At 29.6% G+C, this 17,595-nt stretch overlaps 1 protein-coding gene across 30 annotated transcripts in view; it reads left to right on the top strand.

The window, feature by feature from the left end:
- The window catches only part of LOC129950363 (potassium channel subfamily T member 2), a 216,593-nt gene that overhangs the window by 150,813 nt on the left and 48,185 nt on the right, over positions 1-17,595 (top strand). For 25 of the 30 annotated variants that reach the window (XR_008782105.1, XM_056062287.1, XM_056062286.1 and 22 more), the window contains 3 exons: positions 2,095-2,245; positions 6,835-7,122; positions 11,460-11,565. Coding sequence is in view for 29 of the 30 variants with exons in the window: in XM_056062287.1 (XP_055918262.1) it covers positions 2,095-2,245; positions 6,835-7,122; positions 11,460-11,565 (545 nt within the window). In the remaining variant the exon portion in view is untranslated. The remainder of the gene's footprint in view (positions 1-2,094; positions 2,246-6,834; positions 7,123-11,459; positions 11,566-17,595) is intronic. The other 5 variants (XM_056062300.1, XM_056062307.1, XM_056062299.1 and 2 more) reach the window with 1 other exon arrangement.

The raw sequence follows: 17,595 nt of genomic DNA, 5'->3' as shown, positions 1-17,595 counted from the left end.
CAAGACTTTGGCATATTGGTCTTAAACTAGTTTATCTTTAAAAAAAATTGTTGCTAACTTTCAGTAAAATTTTGAGAATAATCGAATTGACAGTTTAAAAAAAATAAAAACCTTGAACAAAATTAGTTAAAAATTGATTTTCGACCCAAATATCTTATCAAAAATTTGAAATGTTGGCTTCAAATTAATTTTGTCTTATATGAAATACTGTTTTGAACATTCGCCAAAATTTTGAGACAAACCGAATTGATGGTTTTCTACTACAACTTGGTAAAAATAGTTTTTCGACTCGAATATCTTTTCAAAAATTTAAAATATTTCCTTCAAACTAACTTTATCCCACAGAAAATATTGTTTTCGACATTCAGTACATTTTTTATAAAAATCCAATTATTTTCATAAAAAAATAAATCTACAAAAAATAGTACGCAAATTTGGTAAAAAATCATGTGCGCTTCTTGATACCTCGTGAAAAATAGAAGATGTTGCCTTCAAATTAATTTTATTCATCCAATTTGTATTTGTTTGTATAAGAAATAAAAACTTTTAAGAAAAAAAGAAATGCTACTAAAATTGGTAAAAATTTGTTTTCGATTGAAAATCTCGTCAGCAAAAATAGATTTTGAAATCAAACTTTTTCATCATATGCAAAATATTGTTGCTAATTTTTAAATTTTAAAATGACAACTTTTTCAACCCAACAAGAAAACCTTCAAACTTTTAATCAAGACAAATGGGCAGACGGGATGGGAAGTTATCAGTGTGGGTGGCATGCCAGCCTTTTTTTTTCTTTTTTTTTAATCAATTTTCATTTAAAGCTTTCAAATATATCATTAAATAAATGTTACAACGAGCTTTTCAAAAATCTATTAAAATTGAAATAAAAGGTTTCGTTGTGAGTTTTGGCTTTTCAAAATTCTATGGCTTTGAAAATCAAAAACATGTCTGGCATACACATTAAAATTGAAATTATAATAAGAGGTTTCGTTTTGAGTTTTGGGCAGCTGTAATTATTGAAACTGTCATCTTTTAGTATTTGGCCAATACAAACTACGCCATTAATAAAAATCATACAATACTTTTTTTCAAAATAAAAATCACTTCAAAAATGGTGAGCATTTTATAGTCCATTTTTCGAAACTTCTATTTTTGCCAGAAAACATTCCTGATCGTTCGTTTAATATACTTCTACATTCCTTAATACATTTTGTCTAACATGAATATTTTTATTGGTCAATATGTAGAAACATGTTAACTAATTGTATTTGTCCTTTAAACTTATCCACCTTTTGTTTGCCTTTTAATCACAACACAATGAACAAAAGTTTGTGTAATTCAAACGTTTGATGTTGGTACATTTCGTTTTAATTTCTTTTACCAAATCTTTTTGTAAAATTTGATGTTATTGCTCTTAAAGTCGTATAAGTTAGTATTCGAACACCTAATGTGTGACCTTCTAACACCAAATGAAAATTCCTATGAACTTTTCTTAGTTTATATTATTATTACGGTATTTTTGTAGTCATAGCAGTCATTACCATTATTTATTATTGCCATAGCCATTACACAAGCTTACTTAAACGACACAGGTTTTCTCGCATTTATACCTATTTTAGCCAGTATTTAGGCTTCATGAATGTAACTGCATCAAAGTCTACATATATCAAGAGTTAATCCTGAAATGACCCTAATAAGACTTTGTGGTTTGAGGATCGTAATCTTCTTATGCTATCACTTTTGAAAATTACGAGGAGCAATTGTTAAAGTTTGTGGTTCTTTGTTCCCATTGACAGTCACAGTACATACAGAATGATGTCTAGGATTAGAGCTTAAGAAACTTTAATATGATTTTGGAATTTTAAAGTAGCAATATAATCAATCAAAATCTAAATTTTCTAAAAGTACACGTACGCCCCAGTGTACCAATAAAATGTTAAATTTTGTGAACAAATTTAATTTGCTTGAAGGACTTTATCATTATTCCTTACAATATCCATTTAAATTGAATCGAATTAAATTACTACATAACTTCCAATTAACGGTACTCTATAGAAAGGTAATACATCGTTTTTCATTTTGAACTCTTCATTGCAGGTAGTCGCCGACCATCTATTCTTCCAGTGCCCGACATGTTTACCTCATCTTCATTTAGCATATCCGGCAATGACGATGGCGAGGAAGGTGACGAAAGTGAAGATGAAATTGACGATGATGTTCCTTGGAGATCTCCATCTGAGAAGATTGCGTAAGTACCCCGCATCCGCATGAAAGACTTGCAAAAAATGTGCATCATCATTCATTCAATTATATAGTATATACCACACAGTAGACGAGTAGTTGCTCCTTGTATAGTTGTTTCTTAATTTTGTACTTCTTTTTTCATTTTTCCTCGATGATTTTTTGTTTTCGTTGGTCTTAGTTTCTTACCCCCAACCCATTACAGTCTTATTAAATGATTTTTCTTCATCCTCTCCCTACGTATGAATATACACTCAGGTTCATTTAAATAAAGGCAGCATAAATATTTTATAAAACAATGATCCATGGGCAGGAAAATCGACTAAGTTCCAGAATCTTCCTAAAGAAAAATTAATTTAATTAAGGTTAACGAGTCAGGGTGCAATAAATTCATGAATATGAATAAAGGCAGTAAAAAAATTAAATTTTAAAAATGCATAATTCTTACGGTTTGTTATTATGAGTAATGAGATAATAAAGAATATTTTAATGTTTATTTATTACTGCAAGAATGGGATATGGAAGAGAGTCCTACGAAAATTCTACGTTACTATCGATATCTTGGTCCATGTCGCTAAATACTTAAACTTCGGAAGAGCTGATTTTTAACTTCCCAAAGAAAGTTATTGTAATGGGTCCGATTTGTCGAGTTGAAAATTTTGACATTTCTCGACGTTTCAAGCTCTCTAGAGTCGAAATAAAATATTTTTAGAAAGAAATAAAATTCTGAAAATTTTTAGAAGTTCGTACCTTCGAAAAGTTTTTTTGTCGTCCATAGCTCAAGAACAAGAACAGATATCGACTTTAAATAAATTTTGTTATACAGATAATAATGCAGAAAGATGCAAAAAGGGCTCTCAAGAATATTGCGTATGTGGTTTTCTACAATAGCAGTTTAAAAAAAGGTGAACATTTTGGTTCATCATAAATATCTCACACGTTACGAATAGAGATTTCAATTAAATTTTATATTAATTCAATTAACGTTTGTTTTTAAATACAAAAAAAAAACTGAACAACTATATATATCACATCAAATTATGAACACAAATAATTTAATCTCCAAAACGAGGAATAGCGTTTTCCAAATAATTTAATCTTATAAGAAATATTCTTTACATTATTCAGTGAATTTTGAGGAAAATGGAATTGACAGTTTTTTTCCAAAAATTAGAACCTACAAAAAATGGATAAAACGAAGTAAAAATTGATTTTGGACTCAAATAAATTTTCAAAACTTTGAGATATTCGCTTTGATATAATTATATTTTTCAACATTCAATAACAATTTGAGAAACATCGAATGGACACTTTTTTACAAAAAAATTAAAAACCTGAAAAAAAACATTACTAAAAGTTTTTAAAAATTGATTTTCGACTTAAATATCTTTTCAAAAATTAAAAAGTTAGCTTCAAATTAATTTTATCTTATTAGAAATATTGTTCTGAACATTTCAAAAAATGTTGAGAAAAATCGAATTGACAATTTTCTTAACAAAAATTGAAAACTAGAAGTTCGTAAAAATTTATTTTCAACACAAAAATCTTTTCAAAAACTTGGGATATAGGTTTCAAATTAAATTAATTTTTGAAAAAATATTGTTTTCAACATTCAATAATTTTGTATTTTTGTCAGTACACACTACACATACGGTATGTGATATACCCCCTTATGCACCAACAAAATTTCCTTATTCAATATTTTTCTGAATAGAATTTTGAAAGCTTTTTTAACAACTCATTATAATAGTTGTGGAGCAAATTTCCTTTCACTTTTAATAAAATATTAGTACTGACTTTATTTAAATGAATCGGAGTGTATCTAGTGTGTGTATGTGTGTGAGTGTGTTTGATAGTGTTTATGTGTGGAAAATTTGAATTTATCATGCATAATAATGGAACTTTTATAGATGTGTAGTCATTTTTTGCCAAGGGAGAGTATGGAGAATGAAAAAACAGAATAATAAATTACATTCAAAGGATAGGTTTATTCGTTTTCTGTCATAACACAACTATCCTTGTATATAAATATCTCCTTTTTGCAGGTCACATATTCCAGACCCCGAGCTCATTGTACTCACATCCAAAAACAATTTATTTAATTAAATTAGTTTTCGTCTTGAGAATTCATACGAGTACGAGTATACGAATACGATTACGAGTATGATTCTGTTATTTTTTTAAGAGACATCTTTATTGAGCTATTTTCTCGTCCTTTCTTTGAAAATTAAGATACTGTGTGGTGATAGTGATGGTTTAAGACGAACATCGTTGTGGTGATGGTGATCAAATAGCTTAAATGGAACTGCACCATCCCAATGATGACAGTCCTAGTCCTTAAAGCTTTACAGAAATGCGAGTCTTGCTTGATTTTATTTGAATTTAAAATTATTCGTCCTCATTTCGTATTCAAGTCACATACACAACGAGTAAAAAAAGGAGCAAATTTACAGAAGGATATGAAGAATGGATTTTGAAGTTTATTGAACCAAAACAGTCGGTTATGCTTGACGGTCGTATTCTGAGGCAAAACAATCTAACCTGATGTTTTGTTGGTCAGGAAAGGGATTTAAAAGAAGTAAAAGAACATGAGTTCAATGGTAACTGTTAAAATGGAACAAATGCTATGGGTATTGAATATTTTGTTATTTGAATTGAATATTTAAGTTTAAATGACTAGAGGCTGCTTGAATTGAACTCATGTGATCCCCTTTTAACGAAGGGCTGTATTTTGTTTTACAAAATAATATTTTGTTTGTTTCTTTTGTATGGCTGTGTTATGAATTCAAAGTTTTCTGAGAAGGTTTTCATAATTGATGATATACTCGAAATATGAGTAAATTTATTTGAAAGTATTAATATATAATATTGATACATATTCGAAATTCGAAAAAATAAACTTTATTGGAACAAGTTAAAGTTAAACTTGAAATAGACAAAGTTGCCCATACATCTTTTTACCTTAAAAAAAACTAAACTACAATGTTGTGCAGTGGCGTTCCACAAGGCAGCCTTGAAGGTCCTCTCCTTTTAACTTTTTTTAGATTCAGGATATAAGTCGATGATTTGACAATTAACAATTCATTTTATAATATTAACAGAATGATATATCTGTATTGACATGCATCTACTTTTAAATGATTGCTGAATAAATTTTAATTAGTTCACTTGCCAACATTTTTGGGAAACTAATACATTTTTAAATGGATGGATTGAATTAGAACCTTTTAAATTTATTGGACCTGAAGTAAGTAAAGTCGACAATACGCGGAATATGTTCCTTTAAAAAGGCTCTATAACATAAGAACTTTGATGACCGTGAAATCTTCCCATATCTCACTTTAACTTGACTCTACTAAGATTTTGTCATCACTCTTATTTAAACTCAATTAAACCTTGACACCTTTTGAGGTGTCAAACTTTTTTTTCAACTAAACTCAAAAAATTTAATTGAATTTATAAAACGAACGAAGTAAAAAATTCACAGATGGTGAAAAAAATGATTCTTCAGCTTTTAAGGGTACTTTCAGGATTGGGCCAACATATTATTAATCATGGCAACTCTTTATGTTTGAACTTTGTACAAAATGTTTTACGTAAGTTGGTAATCATTTTAACCTTTTAACTCACGAGCTAAAAAAGAACTTTTTTTTAATGTTTGTTCATTTTATTCACATAAACAACTTATTTAGTGGAATTAAACTTTTCAATTGACCACCAACCTTTTTTATTAACTTTTTTGTTCTTCGAAGTTTTTTTCTGTCTACGTAAGTGAAATTCTCTTCTATGATATTTACGCATGCAACTCACAGGTTGTCTATCAATTTCGCATTTATGTAGGAACTTTTTAGCATCAAGACATGTGTCACTATGGGTATTACAAAGGTATTTATCTTCACATCAAAGTTTAACTGCAAGAAGTTTCCGTTTTGGTATAAAGTTTGTTCGTATACCTTTTTTTAGTTTAGAATAAACAAAAGACTCGCTGGCTTTTATAAAAAGGAAAAAAAAGTTTTACCTATCACCATCAGTGTCACCATAACCATAACACCACACTACACTCCCTTACGTCTATTTACTATACCTACTTTGTGTACTTACAAACTCAAGGTTTGAACTTTACTCAAATAACTTTTTACCTACCTGAGGCTTGATGGAGTTGGAGTTGTAATTTTGCTTTTACCCGCACACCGCACTCTAAATACTTCAATATCCTTGTTCGTATGTTTAATGTTTTACATTTTTCATTTCCGGTTGACAGTTTTCCAACTGTCGTTCGCAACACCGGGGTTTAGTCAGAGGCTGTCGCTGTGTTGCGGTTTAACGTGTCTAATAGCTATCAGGATATTATTCGATAATGGCGTTCTGTTTTTTTTTTATTTTTCTTATTTCGTTTGCTTAAGGACTCATTTTTATTTCATTTTTTGCTTATTCCAGCGGATATTTTTTTTTTTTTTTAAACTTTATTTTATATAATTTATTTATTTATGCAAATGTTAATATATTTTTTCTTTCTTAAAATTTTCTGAAAAACAAAAATTAAATATATATATTTCATGTACCTAAACTGAAACCACTGAATTAAATAAAAAAAAGATGTCTAAGTGGTCATTTTCCACAATCACGAACCTATTCCCTCATAATGAGTTCCTCCGAGGACTCAAGTCGATTGTGTTGCAACAATCCTTTAACCGAGAGTAGGTTACGCATGCACAAAAGTTTTAGCTGTGATAGCTATAAGAAAATTTCATCTACCACCGATTCATCGACAACAACAATTGCACCTTCGTCGACAGCTACAACAATTACGACTGCAACAGCAACAACAATGACAAGTAGCTCAAAAAAAGCACCACGTCCAGTGTGGCATGCTGATTATTATCGGTAAGTTTTGGAACCTAATCTACTATACAGGAAAGTCTAAGTCATCATCATCAGCTACAGTTTTTAATGTGATTACTGATTATGTGAAGTTAATGGATAGTGATTAATAATATTTTAAAAATATAAGGAAGCTTTTTTTGGCGAATGAAAGCGCGCAAGGATCATCCAGTTCATTACATCACTAAATATTGTTGCTATTTTGTTTTATTCTTTTGAAATACAGTGTGTCTTAAGTAGAAAGGACTTAGGTAGAAAAAGTTAGAATGAGCTTCAATATTTTAGGAAACTGTATTTGTCAGTAAATGTATACGAAGCGTAATAGTGTTATTTATGTTAGACTTAAAATCAATTCAAAATTGTATAGCACTTGAAATGGATTTCCAACTTATTTATAAACTTCTTTTACATCAAAAAATGTACACCATAACTTTTAGAAGACCGAAAATTGTTCTTAATCATATCTTCCATCAATGCCATGCCCTGTATCGTTAAGCCTAAAAATCAGTTTTTTTTTTGAAAACACTGGTTAATAAGGTTTTCTTACTGGAAATAAAATTGGACTTTTGCAATAGGATTTGGTAGCCTTAATTTACATCTAAATTCAAAAGTAATGTATCACGTCAGGTTTTCAAATATGTAAGGCTTTTTGAAGGCATTTAAATTTAAGAAGTATCGTTTTTTTTTCAATGAAATCCGGAATGGTTTTCTAAATCTATAATCCTATAATATTCAATAAAAATACTTAAGTATTCAAAAATTATTTATAAGTTGTTAGATTTCACATGTCTTACAAGAATCTGAAAGAAACGCTAAACCGAAACGAAAATAGTAAAAATAAATTTTTGAATTCCTAATCCACGCTAAAAATGTTTCCAAAACGTATTCTTCGAAGCTATAAAAGTATTAAATATAGGGTTTACTCAAAACTTTTTTAAAGAGCCAAATAAAGACTTGTAACTTATAAGAATTTCCAAGAACAAAGTAAGATACTAAAATGATTTAAATTGTATCTGGAAGAGAAAGATTTGTCCTATGCAAAATTATCATACAATTTACTGTAAGGAGATACTTTGAGTCTTAGCTAAGCTTTAAAAGCATTGTTTTTGATTGTTTTAAAAAAAATTAAAGTAGCATATTTTAGTAACCTGATGTGATAGCAAAAATTAAACATTAATTCCGATTTGGGGCATCTTAATCCCTTGAAAAAGTATTGTTTTGTTTGTGGGACAGAAAAAACAATCGAATTTCGAAATTTTAATAATGCAGAAATTTTGGGCTCTTTGTGTTCTAATTTAGAGCTCTTATCCCGACTTGGTTCAAAAATCCCTTCCCCATCAAACAGCTTTAGGTTCCAAATTTAAAAAAAAACTGATGATGAGGGAATTTAGGGTTCTTTTGGGACCCCTTATTCACGTCGCAAAGTTGACATTTTTGGAGACTTTCTAAACCAAACAAAATTTAAAAAATCTAATGATGGGGTAATTTAGGGCTCATTTTATGCTAGTAAAGTGCTCCTATCCTGGCTTAGTTAATTTCAAAAGTAAAAACATTTTTTTATTGCATTACACTAACGAAAATTGAACAAGTTTTTAATTTGAAACTCAAAATTAAATGTCTGTGGAGAAATTCTGTACCCGACCCTTTGAAGAAAATAAAAAAAATACCATTCCATTAACGATAAGATAATTTGCAAACAAAATACCAGTTTCGTGTTTTTATTCCCACTGGTTTGTGCCTTACAGCGAAAAAATCAGTTTGTGATCACGTCACTCCCAGCAAACTGAACTACACAGGCTTGCTTAACTCATTTATATTAACTCTTATTTTATTTTGGAGATTTCAATCAATCATATCAAGAATTTCTTCTTTAAAATCAAAGTAACCTTCATCGGAATTCAAAATGTATCCAACCAAATTTGAATTTATTGATATTCGAAACCAAATTTGAATTTATTGATATTCGAAATAGGGTTTTACTAACATAGGAGCCCAAAAAGAACAATAAATTCCCTCATCATCAGTTTTTTTAAATTATGAATTTAAAGATTGAGGGAAAAGCGATTTTTGAACCAAGTCGGGATAAGAGCATTAAATTAGCACAAAAAGAGCCCTAAATCTCTGCATCATTACACTTTCGAAATTCAATTGTGGTGTTTTCAGCTTTACGGACCTAATTTTACCGAACAGTCTTATTGGGGATATGACGTTTTCATATGATTATTCAAAGTTGATTTTGTCTAACTTTTATTTTCGAATTTAAGCATTGAATAATTTTTTATTTCAAATATTTTGCTTCTTATTCCATAATAATTAAAAAATATAAAATTTTACACAAAATAATAAAAACTGTAACTAAAAAGGTCTATCTACAAAACAACGACGGGTAAGAACTCATAATCTTGCTTTGTCCGAACAAATACATGTTGCAAAAATTTATAAAAGCCGAAAAATCTTTGCTTCTACAAAAACATCTACTTCTTTAAGTTAAATCAGGTTTGAATACTGTCCTATATTTTGTGTAGGAAAAAAATTGTTTCATAGAAAGTGAATCTTTTTCCACAATTTTCCATTTGTATTGTTAATCTAAAAGTTGAACATTCATTCTACAGTGATTGTAGTTCACCTCGGAATTCGACTTATCCAGCTGTAAATCTATAAATACTTGTTGTATCAAAACCTACATTTTATATTAGGGTGTACGCAACTATTAAAATTCAATTCCAAAGTTCACAAAAATCATTTTTTGCGCTTTTTTGTAAATATATCATTTTCTATTGTTTTTTTGTTTTGTATTTATAATCAATATTGTAGAATTCAAAATGTTCTACAAATCTTATTCAAGGTGAACCGTTTTCGAGATAGATTGCGGAGAGAGCGTGGTCACAGAATCACTTCAGGTCAACCGGTGCCTCCGGTCGAATCGTGTATAGGTTTTAAGAAAACTTAAAGGTTGTCAATATACAATTATTTACACACTTATAGCTGAGTATCTCAAATTCCGAGATTCTTTCCTAATTTAAGCTTAAATGAATGGACTGATCTGATTTTCGAATCGAACATTTTGAAACAAAATAAATATATTAATTTCAAACTTTTACAACAAATTATATCCCTGGCTTGAAGTTCAACTATTGATTTCATAATGTTTGACGTTCTTAAATGATATTGGTGTTTAAAATGTCATTTTAAAGGACAGTCTCCTTGTTGAAGATATTATAATTTTAAAATAAAACAAAAATTGCATTAAAAGTGAAATTACAAAACAATTATGAAAATATTTTGTTTTGTCATATTCTAATTTATAATGCTATCTTTATTTCATTCATAAAATAAAAGGTTTTCTGTATAACTATTTTTATAGCGTGTATATTCAAAATACGTTAAATTTTATGATCAAGGAAAATATAAAATTGTTTTAGTTTAGTTTTTCTATCTAAAGACATACTGTGTTCAAAAGTTCATTTGATTTTATGTTTTCAGTTCCATTATTTATTAAAAAAAATTAACTAAATCTATACAAATTTAACACCGCTTGTTCGAAGCTTCAAATTTAATTGCTTAGCTATTTAAAATTTTATAAAACCTCTATTGTGATCTTAACTAAATAATTGAGTTCGATATTCTCGTTACCACATTTTAATTCAACCATAATATGTTTACTCTGCTAGTTTTGTTTAAAAAATACTTTCTGTTAACGTATACTTGCCTATATAACCTACACAAAAAGACGAATATTATTTCAAAGCTTCAAATTAATAAAACATGCGAACATCAAAATCAAAAGAACTACTGGATCATTTTTAATTGCGTGCAAAACAGCCCGTTGGAAATTTGCAACAAAAAATAAACACCGCATGCGTAAAATCTGCAACGTTTTTCAAAAACACTTGGACCTACATAATTTAACTCATGGAAGAATTTTTCAAAAAGGTTTTATTTTTAGAAAAAAACAAATTAATTAATGCTTTGTAATAGTGACTGTAAATAATATAAAAAATTAACATAAAATCGCTAAAATCTTAAATTATGGAGAAAATCTCTTCATGTTGTGTTTAATATTTTAAATTAATTCAAATTTAAAAAATGTTTTGTTTGGTTGTTTTTTTTTTCAAAGATATTTGTGCACATTGTTGAATTTTGATGCGTTCATTTTAGTTTAACTTGTTTGATTTTAAGTTTTGTGTTTGTTTTTCGTTGTTGTTCCGTTTCAGTTCTTTTTCCCTGGTTAACAAATAATAATAATAGATTCTTCTCATAAAAGTCTTATTTAAATTAAATTGAGGTTTTATTGGTTCTATTGTCTTCCTTTTTTCTATTCCTTTTGTAATTGTTCACAGGATCGTTAAAGGATTTCCACCAGTTTCACCATTCATCGGAGTCAGTCCGACTTTGTGTTATCTACTGAAGGAAAAGAAACCGCTTTGTTGTTTACAATTAGCTCAGGTAAATATAAAATGTAAATTGAATTAATTTCAAACTTTGAAACGTGTTTAACCACATCCATACAACAAAATAGAAGGTACAAAAATTCGAAGAAATTTAAATTACAAATAAAAAGATTTAACTACCTACTAAAATAAATGAATCCAAAAATCGTCCTTCACAATTATTTAAGAAGAGATCCTTCAAGCTTCTGAACCATAAAATGTGGTTTTTGAGGTTTTCAAAGAAATAAGAGTATATACGTACTTCTTTACCGGACAGTTAAGTAAAATTCATGCATTGGAAATACTTTTACTTTATATACAGTTTAGTTTGCTCATAAAAATAATTCTGCTTACATACTTTAAGTAGACATTTAGGTAATAAAAGCACTTAATATAATGAGTTGTATTGTACGAGTATAATGACTCTTCAATGACAAATCCCATAAGTCACGTTGTGTTTATTTAATCTTAAAACATAAGCATTAATTTAATTTTTGTTCCAATTAGTTAATTGAGTTTATAACATTCGTGTTGTGGTTAGACGTTGCGGAGTATGTTTTTCTTAATTGTTAAAAGGGTAGTAAATAAATTATTAAGATGAAGCAGATCATTTTATTCGAAATGTGTGTTTGAGATAGAATAAAAATTTAGTTGGAAATTATTTCCAAAAAGTAAATGCCCAGCAATTTGTTTCAATCTGAATCAGAATTAATTGAAAGGTTTTTCGGTAAGTAAATTGGGGAAAATATACAAGAAAACTTTATGATCAAATATGTTTTTGAATATGTGTATATCTTAAATTAACTAAACTGCGCTTATTTTTAAATTATAGAAAGTTAATAAAATGGCTTCGATTTGTCAAATTAAAAATTTCAAAATTTCACGACTTTTTAAGGTCCTTACAATCTAAATCAAAGATTTTGTGCGTTCGTACGTTTGCGACGTTTTTTTCTTTGTCCTTGGTGAAATTTGATTTTCGTCTCAAATATCTTTTCAAAAATTTGAGATTATGACTTCCAACTAACAAATTTTAAATTATAAGTAATATTGTTTTTAAGATCCCAAAAAACGTTGAGAAAAATCGAATTGACAGTTTTTTTTACAAAAAATAAAAACCTAAACAAAAATTAATAAAAGTTTATAAAACTTGATGTTCGGTTCTCGATATCTCTCAAATTAAAATTGATCCATTTCGTACTTTCTTTATATGAGAAATAAAAACTACTTTTAAGAAATGCTACTAAAATTGTTAAAATTGGTTTTCGACTAAAAATCTCGTTTAAGATTTTGAAATAAAACTATTTCATTATATGCAAAATATTGTTGGTAATTTTAAAATTTTTAAGAATAATTCAACTGAAAACTTTTTGAACTGAAAACTTTTTCAACAGAACCCGGAAACCTACAAACTTTTAAACACGATCTTGAGATTGAACTTATTTTATCATATGAAATATAAAATATTGTTGCTAACTGTTAATTTAATTCTTTTTAAAAATTAAATTGACGAAAAAAACCTACAAAAACAACAAAAAAATGATAAGAAATAGTTTTCTATTCAAATATAAGAAGAACATTGGAAGATGACTTAACATTTTGTATCTCCCACAAAATATATTTTTATTACTATTTTGTTAAAGTTTAAGAAAAATCCACTGATGGGCGCAGTTGTGAAGTCATCAATTTGGGTCGAATCCCAGCCATTTTTCAAATTGCAAACTTCAAAATGTTACAACGAAATGTTGTGACTTTCTAAAAATGGTAGCCAATAAATTTAAAAGTGCTATCAATATTCCCTTTAGTCTTGACAAACCCTTGCACAAGTCTCAAACACTTCTTCGTCTACTCCGTCACATTGCACCAAGTAGCTGCATTGATTACGAGTTTTATAGGTTTAAGGTTTCTATTTCCCAGGTCTTGGCTTTGTTTGCTGCTTCTGATCTTTAATGTTAATTGATTCGATGCCACTGCCAAAAAATGTATCTTTATTTCTATTATGTTCATTGTTCCTTAAAAATTCTTAAAAAATCCCTTTCATGCGTTCAAGTTTTGAACTGCATTTGGTTCTTTGCATTAGGCGATCATGTTGCTTAGCAGGTATTCTTTTGATTCATCTGCTCTTTTAAGAGAAAAAGTATGATCTATTTTTTTTTTCTAAAAATACAATCAAGCCCATCAACCAAAGCACTAATTTCAAAACTACACCCACTTTATCGTCGACTTCTATTACATTATAAGTAATGCTTTAAGAAAAAAGAAATGCAAATGCTTCAATCAGCGGTTGCAAGAGAAGAATAGAAATAGAAAAGTACAAATGAAACCATTATTGACACAAAATGCAAAGCAAAACAAACCAAAGAATGTATTTCACTTTTATATGTTTTTTTTTCAGGATCTCAGACAACCAGAAAAAGATTTAATATTTGCAGTATTTCAAATCATAAAACATATATGTATTACATATAACGCTGATTGTATGAACACATACGACCTTGACAACTTTGAAGTTTACACCCAACGAGCTATATTAAATTTATTTTGAGAATGGTTTCCTTAATTAACTATTATAAAAGTGCATATGTATGTCCAAAATACTAGTTTCTAAACTTGATCCTTTAGGGACGCTTTCCACATCCGTGAATATTCTTCATCCTGTGAAACGCTAAAAAACAATCTTATAAACCTAACTCAACATCAAAATACGGATGAATTTTACGTTTTCATTTCTATTTAAGATTTATCAACTTATAAAATCACCGTCACCTACAACAGATTCTCTTCCTTAACATCTATTAGTTGCATATGCGAGTATATGATAATTTACAGACAAATATTCAGATGTATACATTATGTACAGGTAGACATACTCTACACAAAAAGTTAAAGGTCAGGACTCAGGAATAAATTAAAGAAAAAATAAAATGCAAAACTTAGACAGACACAAGGATAGGTAAGAGGACAAGGATTCTATTTTAAACATTGAATAACTCTGTCAAGATTTTGAATTTATCTTTGGCTGTCGTAGTGGCTTTCGAATCTAAAAATAATGTTAGATTTATATTTTTAAAACACTACATATCCATATAATGTTCATTCTATAGATTGTAGGAAATAAGAATAAATGACTCTATAAAAATAGTATTTGGTTAAAAAACACTTCAATCGAACTTTTTCTTTATTAAAGAAAAGGAGTAAGGATCAGTTCTCTATAAATATTAGTTTAGAGTATTGTTAGTGATATATTCGAAAATTCGAAAAAATCAAATCCATTTTCTTCCCTTACCATTTGAAGCGAAGGTTAGTAATATCAAATTCTGACTTTCTTCGAAATTATTTGCTTTAATTAAATTTAAATCAGTCGTTTTGGGATAATAAAATGAAAAAAAACTTTTCTTCCTTGATATGGCCAACGATTAATACAATATTTCCATGAAAATGTCAAAAATAAGTAAATAATAATATTCAGAATATTTTTTTAAACCATTGTTTAAGTTTCATACACTTAAAATGTTTAATCACGTTTTAGAATATAAACATCAAAAATCTTACATACAAAAAGTGGAATCCAACAATTTGAAAAGTGCTTGCAGAATACCTCTGGGTCTATACGAAAACCTGTATGAGACTCAAATACTTCTTCGACTCCATCGCATCGTATTGATTCACCAGGAGCCAATGCTTTTGTAGTAGGTATTTGCTAATGCTTCCTGTTTATGCTTTAGAAATATGTATTCAAAGCTGAAAGAATAAATTGTAACATTGCATTTTCTTCCCATCAATGCACCTTACCAATCAAGCTAAGTATTTCTTTTTGATTCTTCGCAACAGGCGACCATATTTCGTAGAAGGTATTTTATCGCATTTTCTGCTTTTGATTTATGATCTCCATTCTATTTTACATTCCTACTGCCAAAGTGAACGAAACAAAGTAGGTATAGGATTAACCACGCCCACTCCCATTTCAAACTGTTATTATTACCTTAACAAAAAATACAAATAACTACCTTACAAAAAGGAGGAGACAAAAAGTCACCTTCTTCTCAGCATGATCGCCTGGTACATCAAAATGAATCTGATTTCTGTGAAGTAGCCTGTTCAAAATTGTGATTCGAAGGACTCTCAAAGCACTTTTTAAAAAGCATAATTAAACTAGATTCGAATTTTGTATAAACAAGTATTGGAAATCTTTCTTTCAATCGTTTACTACTTACAAGTAAATTTAATTTTTTTAATTTTACTCACTGTCTAATTTTTTGGTCTTTTTTATGTAAATTTGGCATTTTTTTCATCGAAAACACTTTTTATTAAAAAAGAAAATAAAATTTTAAAAGAAAATATTCGACACCTTGTATATGTTTTGTTTATTGTCACTTTTATAAAAGGGTTTTTCAGTTTTGAATCTTGGCACACTTACAAAACACCACGTCATCCTCGGTTCCAACGCTAGTCCACAATGACACTTCCTATGTAAACTCGATTGATAAATCCAATTTACTTGCAGCACATTTTGCTGTTAATTCGACTCTACCGGATAGTGTCATGAGTCCTCCTGTCCCATATGATTCTATGGGACGAATCTTCTTTCGCACTCGTGCAGTCGCAAGAGTACTGAAAGACCTTGACACACACAAATCCGCTGGGCCGGATAGTATTCCCCATATTGTTCTGAAGAGGTGTTCTTCAACGCTGGCAAAACCACTGCATAAGCTTTTCCATTTATCCTATTCTACAGGTCTCTTCCCGAGTGGATGGAAAACTGCATTTGTCCAGCCTGAACCTAAAAAAGGCAAATCCTCCTCCCCCTCAAACTATCGTCCAATTGCACTTACGTCCCTTCTTTCTAAGGTCATGAAAACGATGAATAATTTTCAGCTTAAGAAATATCTTGAAGAACGGAAGCTTTTTAATGACCGACAGTATGGCTTTCGTAGCAATAGGTCCACTCATGGTTCATCTCACCGAACAGTGGAACAAATCTTTAAATCGTTTTGGAGAAAGTAAGATTATTTCACTTGATATTTCAAAAGCATTTGATAGAGTTTGGCACCAAGCTCTCTTATCGAAAATGCGTACTTTTGGTATTGATGAATCTCTTCTTCGTTGGATTATAAATTATCTTTCTAACCGTTCAATACAAGTTGTATTGGATGGTTTCAAGTTTGAAATTCATAAAATAAATGCTGGTGTCCCCCAGGGCTCCGTTTTGTCTCCGACTCTCCTCCTTATATTCATAAACGATCTTTTGTCTGTCACTTCTAATCCATTAAACTGTTTCACTGGCGACAGTACCCTCAGCTTTTCATATTCGTTTCTAGATTCACATCCTTGTCCTTCGGATGTGGAATTTCAACGGCAGCGTATGATAAGCTCATTAAATTCTGATCTTCGATTCAATATGTCGCCAAAAATGCTGCCAGGTGCTTAGGGTTTTTCTGACGATGCAAGAAATTTGTCACCCTTTCTGATTTGGCTATAATCTCAAAAGTTTTCATCCGTCCAAAGATTGAATATAGTTCACATATCTGGGCAGGTGCCCCCGTTATAGGCGACAGAACTATAATCGAAACATTTACATCGCTAGAACACCGCAACAATGTTTCATGCCTTTCGTTGTTCTGTCGAATTAGCCAGTTGCATTCCACCCCTTAAAAAATTCAGCCGTAATACTCGCACATCTGCACTTCTTGGAATGTTCATCAGTTTACCCTTGAGCTCAATTTGGGCGTACTGTGGAAGTATAAAGATTCTTTCTTAAATCGCACATCGAGAATGTGGAATGCTTTGGCCAACTCTGTTTTTCCCTCCTTTGATGTTCAGAACTTTAATACCAATGTGCACCAGTATCTCCTTTAAAATTATTCCCTATTTTTCTAACGCTCGCACTGTGTTTAAATATAAACATATAAAGGGTACTAATAATGTCTGGAAATGACCCGAAAAAAAAGTCCCCAAGAATCTGACGTGAGCTCTAGCGGCAGTTAAGAGAAACATGGAGATTGTTTCAGTTATTCACGTTTATCTCGAAAACTATTTCTCGCATCAAAAA

Source organism: Eupeodes corollae, chromosome 3 (genome assembly GCF_945859685.1).
Source record: "Eupeodes corollae chromosome 3, idEupCoro1.1, whole genome shotgun sequence".
NCBI lineage: Eukaryota > Metazoa > Arthropoda > Insecta > Diptera > Syrphidae > Eupeodes > Eupeodes corollae.
Note: the sequence above shows the minus strand (reverse complement) of the source record. Positions and strands in the feature narration are given on the sequence as shown.